This window comes from Varanus komodoensis, unplaced genomic scaffold (genome assembly GCF_004798865.1).
Source record: "Varanus komodoensis strain SLA01 unplaced genomic scaffold, ASM479886v1 scaffold183, whole genome shotgun sequence".
NCBI lineage: Eukaryota > Metazoa > Chordata > Lepidosauria > Squamata > Varanidae > Varanus > Varanus komodoensis.
The window spans coordinates 1-19,424 of NW_025335536.1; the positions used below are offsets into that span (position 1 = coordinate 1).

Sequence of the window (19,424 nt, forward strand, 5' to 3'; positions counted from 1 at the left end):
ATCTCGGCCATCTTCCCCCACCAGCACGATTGTGGCCATTTCCCCACTCGGGGGGGGGGGGTGGTCACGATCGCGGTCGCCACCCAATGTGGAGTTCACGACCTGAATCAAAATTTTTATGAAATTTTTGTTCGCAACCCGATTTGGTCGTGAACTGAGCCAAGGGTCCACTGTATCTGGTAGAGCATAAACTGAATGTCTGTAGTCTCCTCTCACTTTCATCTTAAAGCTAACCAAATGCAGGCTCTATAGCTTAGAACAATAGTCATGTTCCTCCTTCCACCTAGCACTTTTTTGCCTTGTTCTTGTGATAAAGAACATGTGGTGGTGAACTCCAAAGCTTGCACAGTATTTCTTGATCTTGGAACTGGCCTAAAAAGTATATTGGAATGATGTGGATTGTTAAAGTTTTCTTTCAGAATTGAACATTCAGGTGGATCTTCTGCTGTCCACATTTCCTGGTAGTTAGTATCATATGAATGATTGGCCTGAGGCCTTGAAAAGCTATTGCCAGCCAAATCAGATAATACTAATTCTCCGATGAATTTCTGATGAAATAAGGCAGATTCGCATCTATTGTATATCGATATATGCTAACCAATTGTACTAACCTTTGCAAAACTGCTTTGGTTCAAACTGCCAGATGTTTACACATTTATCCATTGAACCCGTAGCGAATAATGGCACATCTGGTGCAAAGGCACAGCAGGTAACATATCTAGAAATAGAAGTAACTTGGTAGATGCTTATCATACTTTTAATACTCCTCTTGGCTGATATTATGAAAAGCCTGTGCTAATAACACACCTGGTATGCTGCGTCAAGATCTGTAGAACTGTCCCAGTATTCTGCCAACAACATACAATTTTATTTGTTAGGGAAAACAAAATCACAACCTATAACCAATAATCTAAACTTTAGTTCAATCCAACAAGTACAGAAATGCATTTATGAAGAAGGAGCACAACAATCAAATAGTTTGCTTACAGTTGCAAATGAATCATTAGCACTGGAGTACTCCATAAATGCAGAAATCCCCCAATTAATGCCAGATAGAATACTACTTGCAGTATTCTAACCCAGAATACTTCAAATGAGCTGATAACCTTTATTTTTCTTTAAAAGCAATCTATTTAGAATTATGACACACTTGCAACAATAAAGCAATAATAGTACTATTACCAGAATTGTGCAGCAATCTTTACATTAAGTAGAACAAATTCCTGTGGTTAGCATACTTGGCCACTAGATGTTACCCTTCACAAACTTATTTTTGTACTCTCATTTCACTGCATTCTAAACTTCCTTCTTCTTGGAAAAAAAGTATTTTCTTCAAGTTGCATTTTGAAAGATATGTAATTTAGTTCCCAAAATTTTAGGCTGTTTCAAGTCTTTATAATTTCTCCCACAATCAAATGAAACTATTCTCTAATATCTCTTAAAATTAAACACTCTAGTAGACATCTCATAAAGAAATGACAGAATATTTTCCCACTTCTATTATTAAAAAGAATATAACCTTTATATCAAAGCCTAACTGGAAAAAACAATGTGTTTAAAGTATGAAAACAGGTAATTCATGTTCAGCTTTTGCACATTATTACACAGTATTAAAACACCCAAATTAAGAATACAGTTTTCCACAATTTGTTTACCAGCATAGCTTGGGGTAGTCAACATAAACCTTTGAAAGCAAGCAACAATTTAATTATGTGGACTTAAATTCAGCAACAACCAACTGTGTGCATAACAATCAACAGTGGCAAAACAAGCTGCTTCAGAAGTAGGGCACTCCTTCAGCAGCCTGACTGACCAGGATTGCAAAACACACTATCCCATCAAATATAAGTTGCATGGTTGTTTTATTTCTTTCTGAGACAAGATTATTTTAATCATGATGGGGCAATGTGTCACGAGCCAAGCCCAACTACAAGCAAAGCACTTGTCAACCCCCACTTGCTGCTTTTTCCAAGAGGCTACCAGCCACTGCTGGCCTCCCCGGAAGTGCCCAGGTAGGCCTTACGGGCCTCTATCCTGGGCCTCCCCCACTCTCTGCCATGGCAGCAGGGAATGCGCAGCTGGATAGCCAGCCACATGTTCCCTGCTCCCCACTCCCTGCTGCTGCAACCCCCATGGCACGGGCGTTTCCTGCTAGGAAACATCTCTGAGGCGAATACTCTGTTCTAGCTGCAAGTGAGCACAGCTAAGAAATTCTTAAAAGTAGTTTGGTATGTTTATTCGTTGTATTCAAACAAGATTGGATCATCACGAAACAACCTTTTTAACATACACTGATAAATGTCAACATTTTGTTACCTTGCTATGCCAGAGCATTATCCCCTATGCTGAGCTCAAGGTCTAAAGCAAGATCAACACAGGGCAGGGCACCTGCTTTTGGTCCAGGCACTGATTCTTCTGCAGACCAAACCCAGTGGGCCTGGTAAAAGCAAGAGAGACAAGTCTCTGCCCTACAACATCATCGGCACTGCCCTCACTGCTTATTCCCCCATGCACAAAGAGGCACTGGGCTCTGTGCCTCTTTCTGCAGTGAACGTGACTTGGCCAGCACTTGCAGATGCCAGCTTACAAAAGTGCAGGTTTTGATTCCAGTACCTGCTCGCTGCCTCACTTGTAACCTTTGTTATTGTCGTGCATGAAGCTCCGACAGAAGCAGTGACTCACGAGGAAGACTTGCACTTGACGACCAGTGTCCAAGAAGCAACCCCACAACTCAGCATAGGGACAGCAGAGCCAGCTGCTGCGTCTTCCTCTGACTCCCAGCACGTTGAGCAACCGCCTGGTCCTTTATAAGAGCCAGGGAGTCATGACAAAGAGGAAGCTGCAAGTTCTATTCAGAAAGAGGCAGAGCAAACTGCTTCCCCCCCCCCCCGCCCCATGCTGATCTCCCCGAGTCAGAAACAGAAGACACAGTAGGCCTTGTGGATTTTTCAAAAGCTGAGAACAGGAGGATTTTATGTAGATATCAACAACAGCAAGGTTTATTACGTAGGAGGGAGGAAAGGCATGACTTGGGAGAATGATCCCACGTGGGCTTGGGAAGAGAAGCCATTAGGGGGTTAACATCTGTATAGCAAGGACTGCTATTAGAAAGCTTATCTATAGAGAGTTGTAAATCTTGTAGACAATTAGCATTAAGGGACTTTAGTTTTATTGCTGGTGGATGTGTGGATTGTTTACATACTGGGCTGGCAAGACATCACAGTTATCATAGAAGTCCTGTGCTTGGCTTCTCAACAATTCACCGTAAAATACAATAATGGCATCCTTGAATGGTTTGAAGAGTGAAATCTGAATTTGCATGACAATAATATCAGAATCATGCAACAGAAGCACTTAGAATTTCTTAAAATATTGTTATTCTTTCTTTAAAACATTTATATGTCGTCCTTTACGACAACGTCTCAGGATGGCTTACAACATTAAAATCAATAAGAATCAACCAATCCATTAACAAGAACAATAAATAGGAATAAATATTAATAAGAATACAAACAGATAGAATTAGATAAAAGAAGTGACTGTTACCTTTTAAAATCAACAGTTCTTAAAATAGCATTCAAAGAAAAAGGTATATTATTCTTAAGCAATAATGATTTCTCTCTTACCCTGTCAAGTACTTACAGTTTCAAAAACCATTACAGTTTTGTCCACAGACCTAATTGAAAATAAATGAAATTGTTCATATGTAAAAAAGTATTTAACCAAAATAGGGCAAAATTTGTCTTGTACTGGAGATTATGAACTACAGACAGTTTCCAAGTCAGAAATGAGTTCCATTCATGAGAAAATGGAAACTGGTCTTTAAGTAAAATTTGTATGTAAATCGGAACATGTATAGCTGGACCTCCAGGTTTGTGGGGGTTAGCAGCACAGGAACCCTATGAAAGTGGAAAAACCATGAATACCTCTAGCCACAACCCCCAACACACCAGTGCCTCCTTTCTCCTCACTCTCTCTGCTGATCACAATTTTCAAAAGTAATTTTTAACGGAGGATTCTGGAAAGCCGTATGCTGCATGGGGAATTATGCCAGATTTTAGGGTTACAGAGAAAATCCAGGGTAGGTTAGCAAAAGGAAGGTGCTTCTGATGCTTCTGAGCCCTGGAAGGTGCTTGACAGGGGCAGATAGAATGAGCTGGACAGAAAAATCTCTGGAAAGTGGGGATTTTGCAAAGTGGTGTACTGCATGGGGAATTATGCCAGATTTTAGGGTTATGGCAGAAATCCAGGGTAGGGTTAGGGTTAGCAAAAGAAAGGTGCTTCTGATCCTTCCTATGCTTCATGGGCTTTATGGCAGTTTGTTCATAAGTAGGGGTCATTTGTATATTGGGCATTTGTAACCCTGTGTATCCGTATATGTAGCTTTTAGCTGGACCAATCAGTAAGGGTACAATCCAACACCCTCCACTGAGGATACATGTAAGTTTCTGAACTTGGGAGCCTTACGTGATCCAGTGCACAGAGTAAGGTGTGGTAGCAGCAATCTCTACCACTGGAGTCCTGAGTGCTTTTGGCTATCTGAATGAAGTGCCAGGAAGACAGAAGGAAAGAGGCTGAGAGTCCAACAGGAAAAATCAAAAGCCATCAGCTGAAGGTTTCCCCCCATTCCATTATGCCCCTTTTGTTCCTGAGTTCCAGCTAGGCCTTAGAGAAGCAGCCAGCACAGTTCCTTCCATGCTGGCTGAGAAGGAGGGGCAGGGCATTGGCTCAGCACTGCGAGTCGCAGTTCCAAGACCACAGAGCCAAGTCTCCAAATAATCCTATGGCCACCCAGACAATTCTGAGAGGCCACAGGACTGCACCCTAAGTTACACTACCAGTGCCACTGATTTCAGTACTTAGTGCTACTGTTAGACAGTGATTTGGTTATTAGCATAGCACATTTATTCATCTTTAACACTCATCTATGGAATTTGGCCACTTTTGCAACTTCAAGTTAATGCTAAGAGACTGACCAAACCAGAAATATGTTGGGAGCAAACTGTTCTGAAGGCCAATTCTGTACAGATTCCGCTAGTTAGCTGAACTCTTGGACTTGTTTTCTGGATGTATTTCTCCCACTGAACAGGAGTCATACAAGAGCTGCTTGAGCCAAAATTTCAGAAAACTTGACAAGAGTGATTTAATACGTTACAAGTTATTTTGTAACAGCTATTCACTTGTGCAGTAGGAGCTGTGGTATCACTGCTTGCATCTTCAGGCATGTGAAACCCACTGACTACAGTTTAAAATACAGTTTAACACGAAAATGTCCCCTACATTTTCCATGGATTATGACAGCAAAGTTGGCTCTAGAAAAGGTGAAGATTATGCACATATATTTTACTATATATGCCTTTAAGTAACTGCAGAGCAAGTCTAACATGCCTGATGCCCTTATTTCCAAGCAGATTTGATCTGAGACTACTGCATGTATGAAAATGAACTGTCTTCAAGAATTGCATATAAACTTCTACATTACTGAAAAGTAAAACTTAAATTTCACAATTCACTTATGACATTGTAACTGTCCCATATTTGTTCATTTTGCATTACTTTAAATTACATAAAGAAGTATCTTTATACATATAAAAAGGAAATTAAGGATCTGACAATGTCATCTCTGGAAAAGCCATCACACAAACTGTTGCACTAGATGTCTCTTAATTAAGGCATTGTAATTTTGCATTGGTACAATGACATTGTTGGATTCTTCCTTAATGACTCAAGGAGAGAGACTAAAGCTGCAGTAAAACTGAAGCAAAGATTCTTACCCAGAAACTAAAATTTGCCCATCATAGGAAAAAGCACAAGCTAGGACAGGGGCAGAATGTCCACTTAATGTACACTTATATTTCAGTTCAAGACCTATTAAAATGAACAGAGATTAAATAAAAAACTTTATTAAACACAGGTTTATCATATTAGATTTACAAACATATATACCTATATATCACTCTTCATCCCTGTTTTCACATAAGAAAATGATTAGACTGATGACAGCTTGACAAAGAATGGCTAGGCCATGTTCTGTATCTTGAATATAACAGCTCTTTAGGAGTTTTTTTTTCTGATCCTTAGGTGAAAAAAATAGTGATTGAATCTAGGCATCTCTTCAGTATGAATGAGGTACTACACACTGTAGGTAGGCAGCCTTTTTCTACTTTGATGGCAGTTTCTTTTCTCTCAATTTACTCAAAAGAAACTCCTGACAGCCCTGTGAAGGAGAATGACATGACCACAGGGAAATATTTTTATGTCCTGCTATAGCACTGTAATCATGCATCTTAGGGAAATTGCTAGTGGCAACCTAAAATAATGGTGCCTCATTAACAAGTACTTTACTGTTCAAATTCATTAGGAATTGATGGTCAGCAACACATGAGCATACCCTTGGGTTGGATGAGTACACAGAGAGAAGGAACATACTACCCAGGATTATGGAAATATTATTTTCATCCAGATGTTTGAGACCATTACTGTGCCCTGGTGTATTTTCACACACCCCACTTTTCAGTTTAAAAGGAGACTAAACTGATTTTAAAGGATGTTACTTATTGACAAGGCACCACAAAGAACAGACTGTGGTACCACTGAAGTGGGTTTTTTGGTTTTGTTTTCCGATTAGTTATTTCACTTGGAAAATTTCAATAACTCACTATTTAAAATATGACAGAATACATGGTATTTAGTTATTTATTTCTAGGGAAAGCCACAGGACAGCTCCATGTATCACACTAAGCCATTCTGTGAACAAGCTGCCACAGGTTAGCTGAGCGACCCATCATCCTTCTGACAGATGACAGGCCTCACTGTGGCTTGTTCTCTCCTTCAGTCCTCCACTGGCTCCAGGACACATCCCTCTGCGGCAAACTCCGTTACCTCGATCCCTATGTCAGAAGCCTTTCTGTCATTGGTCCCCTGGCACTCCTGACTACCATGAGAAAGAACCCACATGCTTGAATCAGTTGGCCATATGGAATGAATTTGAGGCCTTATGAAGATGGGAATGAGTTTGCCAGCCTGACCTTTTCTTTTATTTCAGGGACTTTTACAGTTACAAGTCTGCCTCTCTGATATTTAGCCAATATTTCCCTCTTGCATTACTACTAACAAACACCTTAAAAAAATAAACGCTGTTTCTCATTACGCTAAAGCAAGTACACCTCCTCCCAATGTACCTCTGCCTCTCCAATATTTAGCTGAACATACTTATATTCCCCTCATCCATTTTGGTGCTTACATTGCTAGCTAACAAACACCCTTTTAAAAAAGGTTGCTTCACATTAAAGCAAGCACACCCACGGTAACAACACCTACTAGCAAAGTACCATCTTTCCAGCCACTTTTGGCTTCCCCATCACTATTCTGGCTTGTTTCTGGTACCAGCTGTTGCAGCGTGATATGGATTGCACAGCAGTGAGTGGGACTGGGAAACACACACATCACAGCAAAACTGTAAAATGGAGGCACAAGTGAGATTACAAGGAGCAGCAGGGTTTTTATAGTTCTGGCCAGGTCACTCTAGTCACTTCTAGAAATCCATAATAAAATCAACCTGCCAGGTTTAGTCAACACAAGCTACTGTAGTTATGAAAAACCCTAAAACAAGCTGTAGGTTCTCAGGTCTGCTTGTTCATGATGAATAACCCATCCTGGGAAACTGCTCAGTTCACTCAACAGAACAACCCACAATGGCCTATTGCCCTGCTGGGCTGTCATGTCATATGAAGCAGGTCACTATGTAAAAAGGGCTAACTAGTCCAACTTAACAGCTTCTCATTAACAGCACAGTAATTCCCTGTTTCATGTTTTAAAACCACAAGATGTCAGTTTAATGGCGGGAAAGCCAAATGTGGTGCCGAGTGGGGAAGGAGCAGACATGGATCCATGGTCCCCTCAACCTGCACATATAAAATGTTAGACTAGCTCTGAGGCTGTTCTAAATTAGTCTGTCTTTCTGTAGAGAAGAACCCTTTGGGGAAAGGAAGATGAGGATGAGGAGGCATGGCTCCAGTGCTCTTTCTAGCCTGCTGACAATGCAATGGAATAGAGCTGCTGTGATCAGGCACCTCACCCCTAGGATTACTCTTTTGAACAAGTTTTGAGACTCAGATTATCTGTACTGAATGTGGAACAACTAGGACCCCCAATAATGAACAAAGAAAATTATGTTAATCAACAAAACACTGTACACAGCACAGGATTTTGGCATTCCTGTAAAAGTAACTTCTTGTCTTTGAACTGTTAATGCCTCTTAACCTGTCCTTGGTTTCCTTTTACTGTTTTACTGCTGTTTTAGTATATTGTTAATTTATACATTTCCTTCTCTAAAATAAATATAGCTTATAGTCATGATTGTTCACTAGAACGTAGCTAGCATTTATTACCCTGGTAGTACTTCTTTTTCCCTCTGTTTTCAGAATAGCCTCCACCATAACTATTATATTTGTTACTGGTTAAGCAAAAGCTAATTCAAAAGCAAAGCAGTATTAAAATTTATAATTTTGGGAAGATTATTTAAAAATCATACATACCTGTATCAACATGTGAAATAAGCCATGTCTTAATTATACTATCTTGACCAGAAGATGCCATCTGGAAATATTTAATATCTTGTTTATTACCTAATTAAAAAATGAAATGCCTCAGAAAAGGAACAAATTAATGCTTCCAATCTTTTAATAAACGTCTGCATGTTCAGTAACAGGGACACAATTCAAAGCTTGTTATGCACAGCTTCAGTTATCATTGACTGCTTATCCATAATCATGAGGACCAGAGTATTTTCACAGGTGCCACTCATATGATAACCTATGAACACACACACACATGCCTGTGCATCTTCCAAGAGAACATGTTTCATTCTTTCTATACTGCCCAATAGCTGAAGCAGTCTGAGCAGTTTACAACAATACATAAAAACAAAATACAATGAAACACAAGAAGCATACTATAAAACATTAGCAAAAGAAACACCAACAAATTAAAAAAACAACCAAAAACACAGTGAAGAATGACCCTGTAAAAGAAAAAAAAACCTGGGAGAAGTAATCCCTTCAAGCACCTGGATAACCCGGTATATCTTGAAAAGCCTTACCAGAAACAGACATTTGAGACAAAACACACTAGCTTACACCCAGTCCAATGTCACAGCCAACCATTGGTTTAGCACAGGGGTCCTCAGACTTTTTGAACAGAGGGCCAGTTGAAAGGTGCCGGCGATGGGTGCACGCCGCCAAGGCAGTGCAGGCAGGGGGGCATAGAGATCGTTTTCTCTGAGCAAGTGCAAAATGATCTCCCTTGCTCACAAGGCGATCGTTTTGGACTCACTCAGAGAAAACGATCTCCTTGAGAGCAAGCCGCCGCACAGCGAGGCACCAGCTTGCTCGCAAGGAGATCGTTTTGGACTCACTTAGAGAAAAGGATCTCCGTGCAAGCAAGCCAGTGCCTCGCCGTGCACACACCCCGCAGCACCCTGATTGCAAGGAGATTCAAAACGATCTCCTTGAGAGCAAGCCGGCACCTCACCACATGCGTGTGGCCTCAGCAAGTCCAAAACTTCTATGGCGGGCCGGATAAATGGGCATGTCGGGGCGGATCCAGCCCGCAGGTCGTAGTTTGAGGACCCATGGTTTAGCATATGCACAACCTCACTTACTGACAATGAAAAGGAGAGAGGGCTATGGGGCATCTGCATGCTGAGGGCAACACATTGCAAACCTCTGGATGACCTCACCCAGCAGTCTCATTTAGACGTTGAACAGCATGGGGGACAGAAAATCCCTCATGCAGTTCATGCTAGAGAATCCATGGAGTTGAACAATACTCCCCAAACACCTCCTTCCGGAAATGGCCCTCTGACTAGGACTAGAACCACTACAATGCAGTAATACCTACTTCCAACTCAAATACTTGCCCCAGAAGGATGCCACAGTGGATGTAAGGCAGGTTCTGCTTATTTTAACTTCGACATATAGTAACACAGTAATTTTAAACCATAGAGACCAGAACAAACGAGCCCTACCATAAATTGAGAGGACTCTGTGGAGGGTAAGCCCAGCAGTCCAGAAATAAGATTGTTATGTTGATGTATAACTACCAAAGCAATGGAACAAACAGCAACTTCAATGGGAAAAATTATCCCTCTGTAGGGAAAAGTGTGCTATGAGTTTTAGAGAGCTGCACCATTAACATGTGCTTCTAAAGATTCCTTAGAAAATTTCTTCAATACATGCTTAAATAGTGGTGCATTCTACTAACATTCCATCCTTGAACAGAAACAGTTCTTAGCATCACAACAAATTAGGAAGCAGCCAAAACTAGAATGTCTAGGACATGAGTTCTCAAATTGTCCAAGCTAGCACTCTGCCTCTGCAGATTTTTATTCTGGAACGTATCTGTAACCCATCCTTTCTTCTGAGATTTTTGTCAGGATATTTGACCATGAACAAAACAGTGTTGTGCAACTGAACCAAAAAATATTTGACAGAAAAGGAAAGAAAGAGTTATTTATACGACCCATTCAATTCTAAGATGCCAATTAGTAAACAACCACAGGGGAAGGGGAAAACATGATGTAGCTGGCAGGATGAAAAGACAGAATAGCTTTAGCAGTTTTCCCAAAAGAGAATAAAATGGGGAAAATGCCTATAGTTGAGTGCATCACTGTCAAAATCAAAGGCAAATCACTATAATGCTTGTATACAAGTCAAAGAAACAGACAACAGTGAAAAAAAGAAATCTGTATCAACAGAAAATGGAGATCCATGAGATTGTCTCTGATCGATTTTTTTAAAAGATTAGATATAGAGATTCCTGGCTACAACAGAAATCATAATCAAGGTATGTACACCAGTGCAATAAAGATTTGACTTTACAGAAATTACTTAATTTGCCAGGATTTGTTATATGATTCACTAGGTCCAACCAGCAAATGATGTCTTAGGATTCCTAAAGTGATAGCTTTAGGATTAGCTTTCAGCTACACACAAGTGCACCAAGCAAATGATTTGTTCAGAGTATGACAAAACAAGAGCTGAACTGACTGCCTTGAGTGCAAGAAGACTCACTCTATCCCTATGTCAAGGCATGGAATCCTCCCATCAAGGAGCAGAAGCAATCTATACAATGTCTTCTGTCTGTGATTCTGAAGAATCTGAGTAACAGTTGACTGAGTGTCAAGAGAGGCACAGGACCATTCATAAAAATCAGTAATTGCAAGAATAGATTTTAACATTTAAATTTCAGCTCAGGCTCATGATCTAATTTTGGGCCTAAGTATGACTGGGCTTAACACTTTGCTCCTGCAAAGTTCTAAACCAGATGGGGAGTGGGGGACAACTCCATTTGTACCAAAAAGCTCTCGTTCATGCAAATAGGACCATCAGAAAGAATCGGAGCTATTTCCTATTCTGACTGGGGAATACAGAAAGTTGTAGGGCTTTCCCCCCTAAATATCCATAGGATTGCACTTTACTCTGTAAACAGAATCTATGCCTAACACCTCTACCAATTAAATATATTATTTTAATTGTCATCTGATTTAATTAAACTGCTGTACAGATGGCCCAATAACAGATCTATCAGATTTGTGGAGGATGGACCTGGGCTAGAGAAGAGTGAAACAATAAGGAATGTTGGAAAGAAGGAGAGAAAACAAAATTGCCCAGTGCTCAGATTCTTATATTCCCATACTAAAATTTATTTATTTTTAATTTTATTTTATTTAAAGTTTTTATATACGATCAGGGTTGCAGGTCCCAAGAAAAATCTTATATGGAAATATTTTAAGATGCTTCTATAAATTAAAAAAATTACTTATATAAGCAAAAAAGGAAAGCATAAAAATGTATATATTGTGTCAAAAATGTTAGAAGTTGTAAGAATGAAACAACAGTAAAAATAATAATCTGTTTACTTCTCAATTGACAGGCTAGTGGTCAAATGTGCCCCCACCATTTAGGAAATATGCAAAGCAGTATCAATGAAAAATCTCATAAAGGTTTAATCCTGGTTTGCACAAACTACTGGCAAACTAAATTTGCTAATTTGACAAAGTACACTTTGCTGCAAACCCGTAATCAAGTACTCATTTCCCTCTACTCTGCATTAGTCAGACCTCACCTGGAATACAGTGTTCAGTTTTGGGCACCCAGGTTTAAAAATGACGCTGAAAGGAGAGGGCTCAGAGGAGGGCCACAAAGATGATAAAGTAAGTCTCACGATGAGAGGAGGGAAGAATTAGGCTTGTTCAGCCTTGAGAAAAAGGCAATTATGAGGTGACATGATAGGCTATCATAAGGAAGAAGGAAAAGACCTATTCCCGTTCATCTCATATTGTAGGACAAGGAGCAACAAAGTTAAACTGCAGTACACCAGGTGCAGGCTAGTCACAAGGAAGAATTTCCTAACTGTAAAAGCAATACCACAGTGGAACCAGTTGCCAAGAAAGGCTGTGTGCTCTTTCTGACTGAAGACATTCAAGAAGAAAATGCATAGTTATCTGGGTTGGACTCGATGTCCTTCTTGGCCCCTTCCAACCCTTCTATTCTAAGTGGAGGTGAGGTGGAGGTTGTGGGGAGGCACAGCACATTTACAGGACTCATGGCTTAGAATTACATATGAACTAAATCACTAACTTCAGGTTCAATCATCAAAGGGTGCAACAGATCCATTCTTATCTTCCTATAGTGAAGAACATTCCCTGAAGCAGCATTCACTCCAGGGCACTCATTTTCCACCTCCAAGGACAGTTATCATTACACAGAGGGCTGCCATTTCTCAGTTGGCTTAGAATTTTGCCAAGGAAATTCTGTGAAACTCTGGGCTGATCCTAAGTTATACTGGATCCAGCACACAGGGAGGGCAGACTCTGGAATATTCAGACTTGTTATGGGGAACCCATAGGAGAACCAGTGATGAGTTAATTGTGGATAGATTATTTCAGGCTACTAAAACATTCTCAAGTGTGGGGCAGGGTTAGGATGAAGAAAGGGGAGACCATTGCAAAAAGGAAGGAAAGAATGTCCTGAACTATGACATTTCAAATATTCTTTAACTAAAGCATCCGACAGGGCTTCTCAGGTATATAGCTATACATGACCAATCAGAAGTAATTCCTATTTTCAATGGAACTTACTTGTAAGTATATATAGAGTTAAAGACTTGCTTATTCTTTTCACTTTGTTGTCTTTAAAGACACTGAAAATGCAAAATGAGTTCAATGTGGAAAATAGCATAAAATTGTAACTTCTTAGAATAATTCTCCTTCTCACAGGTAGCCTTTCTTCACAAAGTATACTACTGACAATATAAATATGGCAGTCATCTAGGAAATGTTTTAGATTTTTCAGATATTTTTCCATAAACATGCCCAGCACAAGAACAGCCTGTTTCCCTTCCCCTCAGGGACTAACAACAAAGAATATGCATAAGAGGTAGGGCTGAAAATGAAATATTTAAAAACTTATTTAATTTACAAGTTAACTAACCAGAAAGCGGCTGTGCAGAAAAATCACAACAGGTAACTCCAAGATCATGAGCTTTCTCATTATACAAGCACCTCATTTTGTCATCCCAGATGGTTAAATCTCCACATGAAGATCCAGTCACAAAGAAATTTCCATCAGGAGCAAATGCACAAGCTACCAAAGAGCCATCTTTAACACTACCAGATCTGAAAGACAATAATAAAGGAATCTGAAATTTGGAAGCACAAAGTCCTGGAAATGTTACAAGACTGAATAAAAAACAAGATGGTCACAAACAGAATAAATATAAAAGGAGGATATTTTCAAAATCTAAGAAAAGAAATCACATAACTAAAAAAATACAATACTTATCCCCTTCTATTTACTTGTGGTACAGATGCAATGCTAAGTTATGATGTAACATTATGGGCAGAAGCCTCAGCATGCTATAGGTTTATATACTACCTATCCCTTCTCTTTCAAAACCTCTGTTTTGTTTTAGATTAACTGCAATTTAATCCGTTGTCCAAATTCAAAAATGCAAGTTAGACTTGAGTATGATTGATTGAAAGATGGCAGCCTCATAAACTAGGTCTTGAAGCTCCTTTATTTCTTCCAACCAAATCAGGATTAACCACTGTTTGCCAGAGTTGGAATGAGGGTAAATCGCAATTAAGCTAAACAGAGGCAAAAGCCTTTGAACTCCACCTTGTGGCCACGCTGAAGAGGAAGTAGTCTATGAGCTCCTGGCTCGCTGAGGCTTTATCTGCAATAGTAAAACATGATTTAGTATTACACCAAGTGAGGACACTTAATTCCATGAATAAAGTTCATCAACCTTTAATATTTTAATTGTACAATGTAACCAGGTTTATGTTAGATATCATGCATATTAATTTATTTTTCCAAAATGCAAAAAGTTATGTTTTACAGGTACCATGATTAATTCCTCATTCATCAAAGTATTCATAATATTAATATTCTCTCTCTTAACAATGAATTACAATAGAGCACCTAAAAAGCTGAGGCTGAGACTGAGGAATCTGAAATGGTTTTGTATCTGCACAGAATTTCTGCCTAAAATACCATTTTAAAACTGGTGCTAGAAGTTTAAATATTTATGTTGAGCACTGCCTTTATGTCAAAGCACTAACCTTCACAACAACAGTCTCCCATAAACAACAGTCTCCCATAAACAAACAAAATTTTATTTTCATAAAATATCTACAGAAAGTATCATTACTTTGTGCAGATGTTTCATGCAATACCTGGAACCCAAGGATTCATTTTAATGAACTGAAACCCAAGGATCATGGTTATCACTATTTTTATTATCAGTAGAAGTTATACAGACTTCATCTTTACTACAGTAAAATGGAGTCTATTGGATTATTCCATCACAATAATGCAATATAGAGGCAGATCTAATAACTTTTACAAATACAAGATGTGGGTTAACATCTTTCTGATTAACTCAGATCTGGCATACTCACCGATACACTTTCAAGGACTGAACGTTCCAAAGATTTACACTTCCATCAGCTGCTCCTGAAACTAGGTATGTAGAATTGGGAGAAAATCGACAAATTCTTACTGGGTTTCGGCAGGGGTGCTCCAACACTGCCAGTTTTAGTCCATTTTCAGTATTCCACAGAACTGTGTTGCCATCAGTAGAACATGAAGCTAAAATATTTCCTAAAGGAGAAAAGCAGCAGCAATGGACAGCATAAGTGTGGCCTTTTAAAGGGGAATAAGGTAGCTCCACAAAGTTGCTTAAAGAATATAGCCGAATAGTTTTGTCCAAGGAACATGTAGCCAGGTAGGAAGAGGACAAAGCGCAACAGTTGACATCATCTTTGTGATCAGCCAAAGTGCAAATTAATTTCACCATTTTGTCATACAATGTGTCCTGCAATAAAAAAAGAGAAGCTGTAATAGTTCTTCATAACATTATGCTCTCCTCTGTTAATCATTTACATAAGAAAGCTGATCTATCCTTAGATAAATTTTTGTCCATTAGCAAAGTAAATTTGAATTGTTACTGGCTCCAATCATAGCAAAGGTAAAGCAATAAATGTAAACAATAGCCAGATAACATAAATACCTAAGAAACCACAGAGAGAGGTTTTAAAATGCAGAAAATTAAATCTTCACTTAAACCACAGTCCTGCGCACTGGGTAAAAGGTCCCAGTATTAGCCAGCGAGTCATTTTTAGTCCTGCACCCTAAAAGTTTTGTCTCTCATGGTTGTGGAAAAATCCTGAACATGTCACTGTAGTGGGCACACACCCTAAATTGTGTTAAAGTTCCAAAGAACAAAACTTTGAATACAGAATATTTGTATCTGTATAGTATTCTTTCTAGGACTGCAGAGCAGAAAGCACACACACTGTGGTCCATTCATGAGCCACTGCAAGGTTCTGTCTCCCAGAAACATCACAGCAAGGGAGGAACAGTTACAGGAGGCCTGCTTCCCCTTTTCCTACCAGAAGGAACACTTGATTCCAGCTGTCAATTTTTCTGGACCCACTGGTAGAAGGTAAGCACATGCTGGCCTCCAGCTATCTGCCAGAGATCTAAGGACCTCCATGTTGTTTCTGTAGATGCACTAAAGACAGGGAGGACTACCAATTCAGATCAGATGATACCGCTGAGAATTTGCTTGCTTTTCTCTTCTTTCCCCTTTCTTCCCTTCCTTTTTCCTTTTGTAGAATATCTATTTTAAAATTGCTGAAAAGCAATTCTAGCAATTGCTGTCTTGATATTATCTCTGTTCAGAGAGTAAGGAACAACAACTTTTACCTTAAAATGTTAAAGGGGCAACGGAGCTTGAAAGATAAGAAAAAAAGCAGTGAGTACTTATTGGATAACCTATATGTGACCCCATATAGGCAGCTACACGTGATGGCATAATTCAAGGAGCACAAACCATGCTGGAAGCATTTGTGCTGGTTCTGATATGGTTCTAAAAGAAATGGGGCACACTCCACAAACCCCATGTTCTCATGGGGGGAGTTTCATCCATTTCCCCTGCAGTCTCCTAGACCCCTACAAATCTGATATGGAGGGTTGGGGGATCCTCCAGAACATGGTATAGTAGTGTTGGGAGCTGCAAGGGAAAGGAGAAAATAGCAAAAATTGCCACCCTGCCCACCTCATCCAGCAAAAAGCTTTCACTAATTCCTAGTTCCCTCTTTAAACAGATGGTAAATAGTAAAAAAATATATTATTGAGTAAATGCAAAGTGAATGGCATGAAAGCTTCCCTCATCCATTACATGGAGAACCACATACTTTGAAATTAACATAGGCAAAATAGAAAAGCTACAGATCCTATGAAAAATGTTACAAATGATATTGGAAGGTTATGTCCATCACTTCCCCCTCCCAGATGAGGAAATGTATCCATTGTGAAACGATTTTAGAGGGCTGGTTTGTTTTAGCATTTTGTTCTTTGCATTTTATTCTTTTAAGGTGAAACTGAATGCTTTATGTGACTTTTATGCCTGCAACTACCATACAGGGTTGCTTGAAGCCTCTTTTGAGAACCTTGTGACACCAGGTGGAGACATTTCTATTTGCCCAGGTGCTTTGAGTGTTTAAGAGCACAAACTTATTCATGTTTAATACAATGTTTAGGCAAAAATGTCCCACAACTCCTAGTATTTCCTTCACAGTGTGGCAGTATGAGGAAAGCTAGGTGGTATAGGTCTTTTTTGCCTGCATAGGCACAGGATTATACCATACTATTTTATGATGAGTTAACATACCAATTATATTCTCTACTTAACATACTTAACAGTTTATTATGATCATGATTGTCTTTTCGTTCCTGTAAACCATCAATCCTGTGCAGATTAATAAGCAACAGGAGAAGCTCATTTTTAACAAGTGCCAATGAAACTAAATCCATCTTCTTCATGTTGTATCATATTAAGTGTTGTGAGAAAGGTTTGTAACTGTTTTAAGCTGAGGCTGTTTCTAGTTCTTGTAATTAGAATGTTTTGTCTGTATTTTTAAACTGCTTTTATGGTGAACTGCCTTGGGGGAGATTTCCTCTAAAGGGCGGGATAAAAGTAAAATAAATAAAGACTGCTGAGAGGATTGTTTCTAATAAAATTCATTTCGACGAAGCAAGTTACCACAGCCTAGCCGGGACGTGAGGGGGGAAAGGGAGCCTCTGGCAGGAAGGGGCTCCGCCCACCGACTCCAAGGCGCGCGCCGCCGAGTTCCGAAGCGGAGGGCGGGCGGCGCCTGCTCGGATGCTCCCGAACCGCCCGGAGTATGCGGCGAGGGCCCCGCCCCCCTCCACAGACCTTTCTCAGACTTGAGAGCGGGACGCCCCCGCCCCATCCTATCCCATCCCTACCTCTTCCCGCGGCTGCGCCGTGGCTTTCCGATTGTCTTAGGTGGGAGAAAGGGAAGGAGGAGCGCGAGACACTTTCGGCCGAGCGGTGGCAAAACAACACAGACTCCCAACAAGTCACGTGACCGACACTGGCTTCCTCCATCCGAGCCCGAGGGAGAAATGGCAGGCAGCTCACGTGACAGCTAGAACGCGAAGGCGGAGGGTGGCGAAGCTGGGTGGGGTCGGGCGCCTCTCACCTTGCGGGGTTCTTTGCTGTCCCGGTCGGCCTGCTCGCTGGCTGTTGGCCTTTCCTCCCGCGCAGGTGCCTCCCTCCCGGTGGGGAGGTGTTTGCTGGGTGAAACGCTCGGAATAACATTGGGAAGCAGGGATGACGCCTGCGCGCTGCAGTAGGCAAAGGAACAAGCGGAGCGGAGGCTGGGCAAGGCATGGCTCTAGCCCATTACTAAAGCGGAGGGGAAAAGGTTTCTTGCATGTATTGTGCTGGAGAATGGAAAACCCACAGTCGAAAAGTGACTAGCGTATCGCCAGATCACATTTCCCATATTATTCCAAAATTGGATGATTGGAAGAGGGGCTACGGTGGCCTTTCACTGGCCTTCTTCCTGACTTTCAGGATTGAATTCTGATTATTTCAACATAAAATTAATTCCCTGTTAGCCCATATCATGCCATGTGAAGCATATGAACCAAAGGCATGTTATTCAAAGAAGGTTTATTTATTAATTGCAATAAAAACATAAGCCCTGCTGGATCAGACCACAGGTCCATCTATTCCATGTACACGATTTTTATTGCACCTTTAATGTTAACATTTATCATAGGCTTTCATGGACTACTAATAATTGTGTAAACTTGCCTGGCTGCTTTACTATATTGCCCTTGGTCCTCTCATGGCTGTTCACTTGACCCATTCCACTAACCTTGTTTAGCTTTTAACGTCATTTGATCTACATTACATTCTTGGATACATTTCTAGTTTTAAAGATCCATCCATAAGCAATCGTATTTCATCTAAGAGCTTTTCTATATAAGGCTGTTAATCCACTGCATCTACTTTTCGGTTTTGTCACAGAATTAAGATCCATAGTACACAGAGCATTTCCTTTCTCCTTTTCTGCTATATAACATCAAGATGGCACTATGGAATAGTGCACTTACACAACTGAAAAAGTGTTTTCCCCCCCACTGTCTAAGTAATAATTAATTCCCATCCTCAAAAATCTAATTGAAAATGCCATTTACAAGAAGTGAAACTGGAGTGTCACATCATAACTAAATGACCTGTAAACAACTCTGACAACAACAAACTATAATGCATTGTACAAACAGGCTCTCCAAATATGAGATAGCTTGAGTCCATAAAGCTTGGGATTAGCTAGAGCTGAGCAGCGCTGTCATGGATGGGACATTTTGGAGGGTGCTCATTCATAGGGTCACAAGAAGCCAAAAATGATTTGGTGGCACATAACAGCAATGACTGATAAGCCCTAAAAGTTTGAAGTCACTTTAGCCTGGCAGTGCTTGCTTAAGAGGTATCCAAATGCTACTTGAAGGTTATTAAATAAAAAGGTCTTAACCTGGCAC

At 40.2% G+C, this 19,424-nt stretch overlaps 1 protein-coding gene across 2 annotated transcripts; it reads right to left on the bottom strand.

Annotated features, from left to right (window-relative positions):
* Window positions 1–267: 267 nt before the first annotated feature.
* Window positions 268–18,250, bottom strand: LOC123021764 (WD repeat, SAM and U-box domain-containing protein 1-like). 2 transcript variants are annotated; one of them, XM_044426825.1, is made up of 8 exons: window positions 18,077–18,250; window positions 14,966–15,381; window positions 13,494–13,678; window positions 8,538–8,627; window positions 5,775–5,868; window positions 3,643–3,676; window positions 808–848; window positions 268–718 (listed from the first exon to the last, which is right to left on the bottom strand). In XM_044426825.1, exons 2-8 carry the CDS (start codon window positions 15,361–15,363, stop codon window positions 607–609), a joined length of 954 nt encoding a protein of 317 aa, XP_044282760.1. In that variant the 5' UTR covers window positions 15,364–15,381; window positions 18,077–18,250; the 3' UTR covers window positions 268–606. The 2 variants fall into 2 exon arrangements, with proteins under 2 accessions (XP_044282760.1, XP_044282759.1); XM_044426824.1 differs by lacking the exon at window positions 18,077–18,250 and adding an exon at window positions 17,841–17,941.
* Between the last annotated feature and the right edge of the window lie 1,174 nt (window positions 18,251–19,424).

Excerpts from the sequence above, each read along its gene's own strand:
- LOC123021764 (XM_044426825.1), bottom strand. The coding sequence starts at position 15,363 with ATGGTGAAATTAATTTGCACTTTGGCTGATCACAAAGATGATGTCAAC. Across the intron at positions 8,628-13,493 it reads TTCTGCACAGCCGCTTTCTG|GTAATAAACAAGATATTAAA; the intron begins GTTAGTTAACTT and ends TTTTTTAATTAG. Across the intron at positions 3,677-5,774 it reads GGGCAAATTTTAGTTTCTGG|GTCTGTGGACAAAACTGTAA; the intron begins GTAAGAATCTTT and ends ATTTTCAATTAG.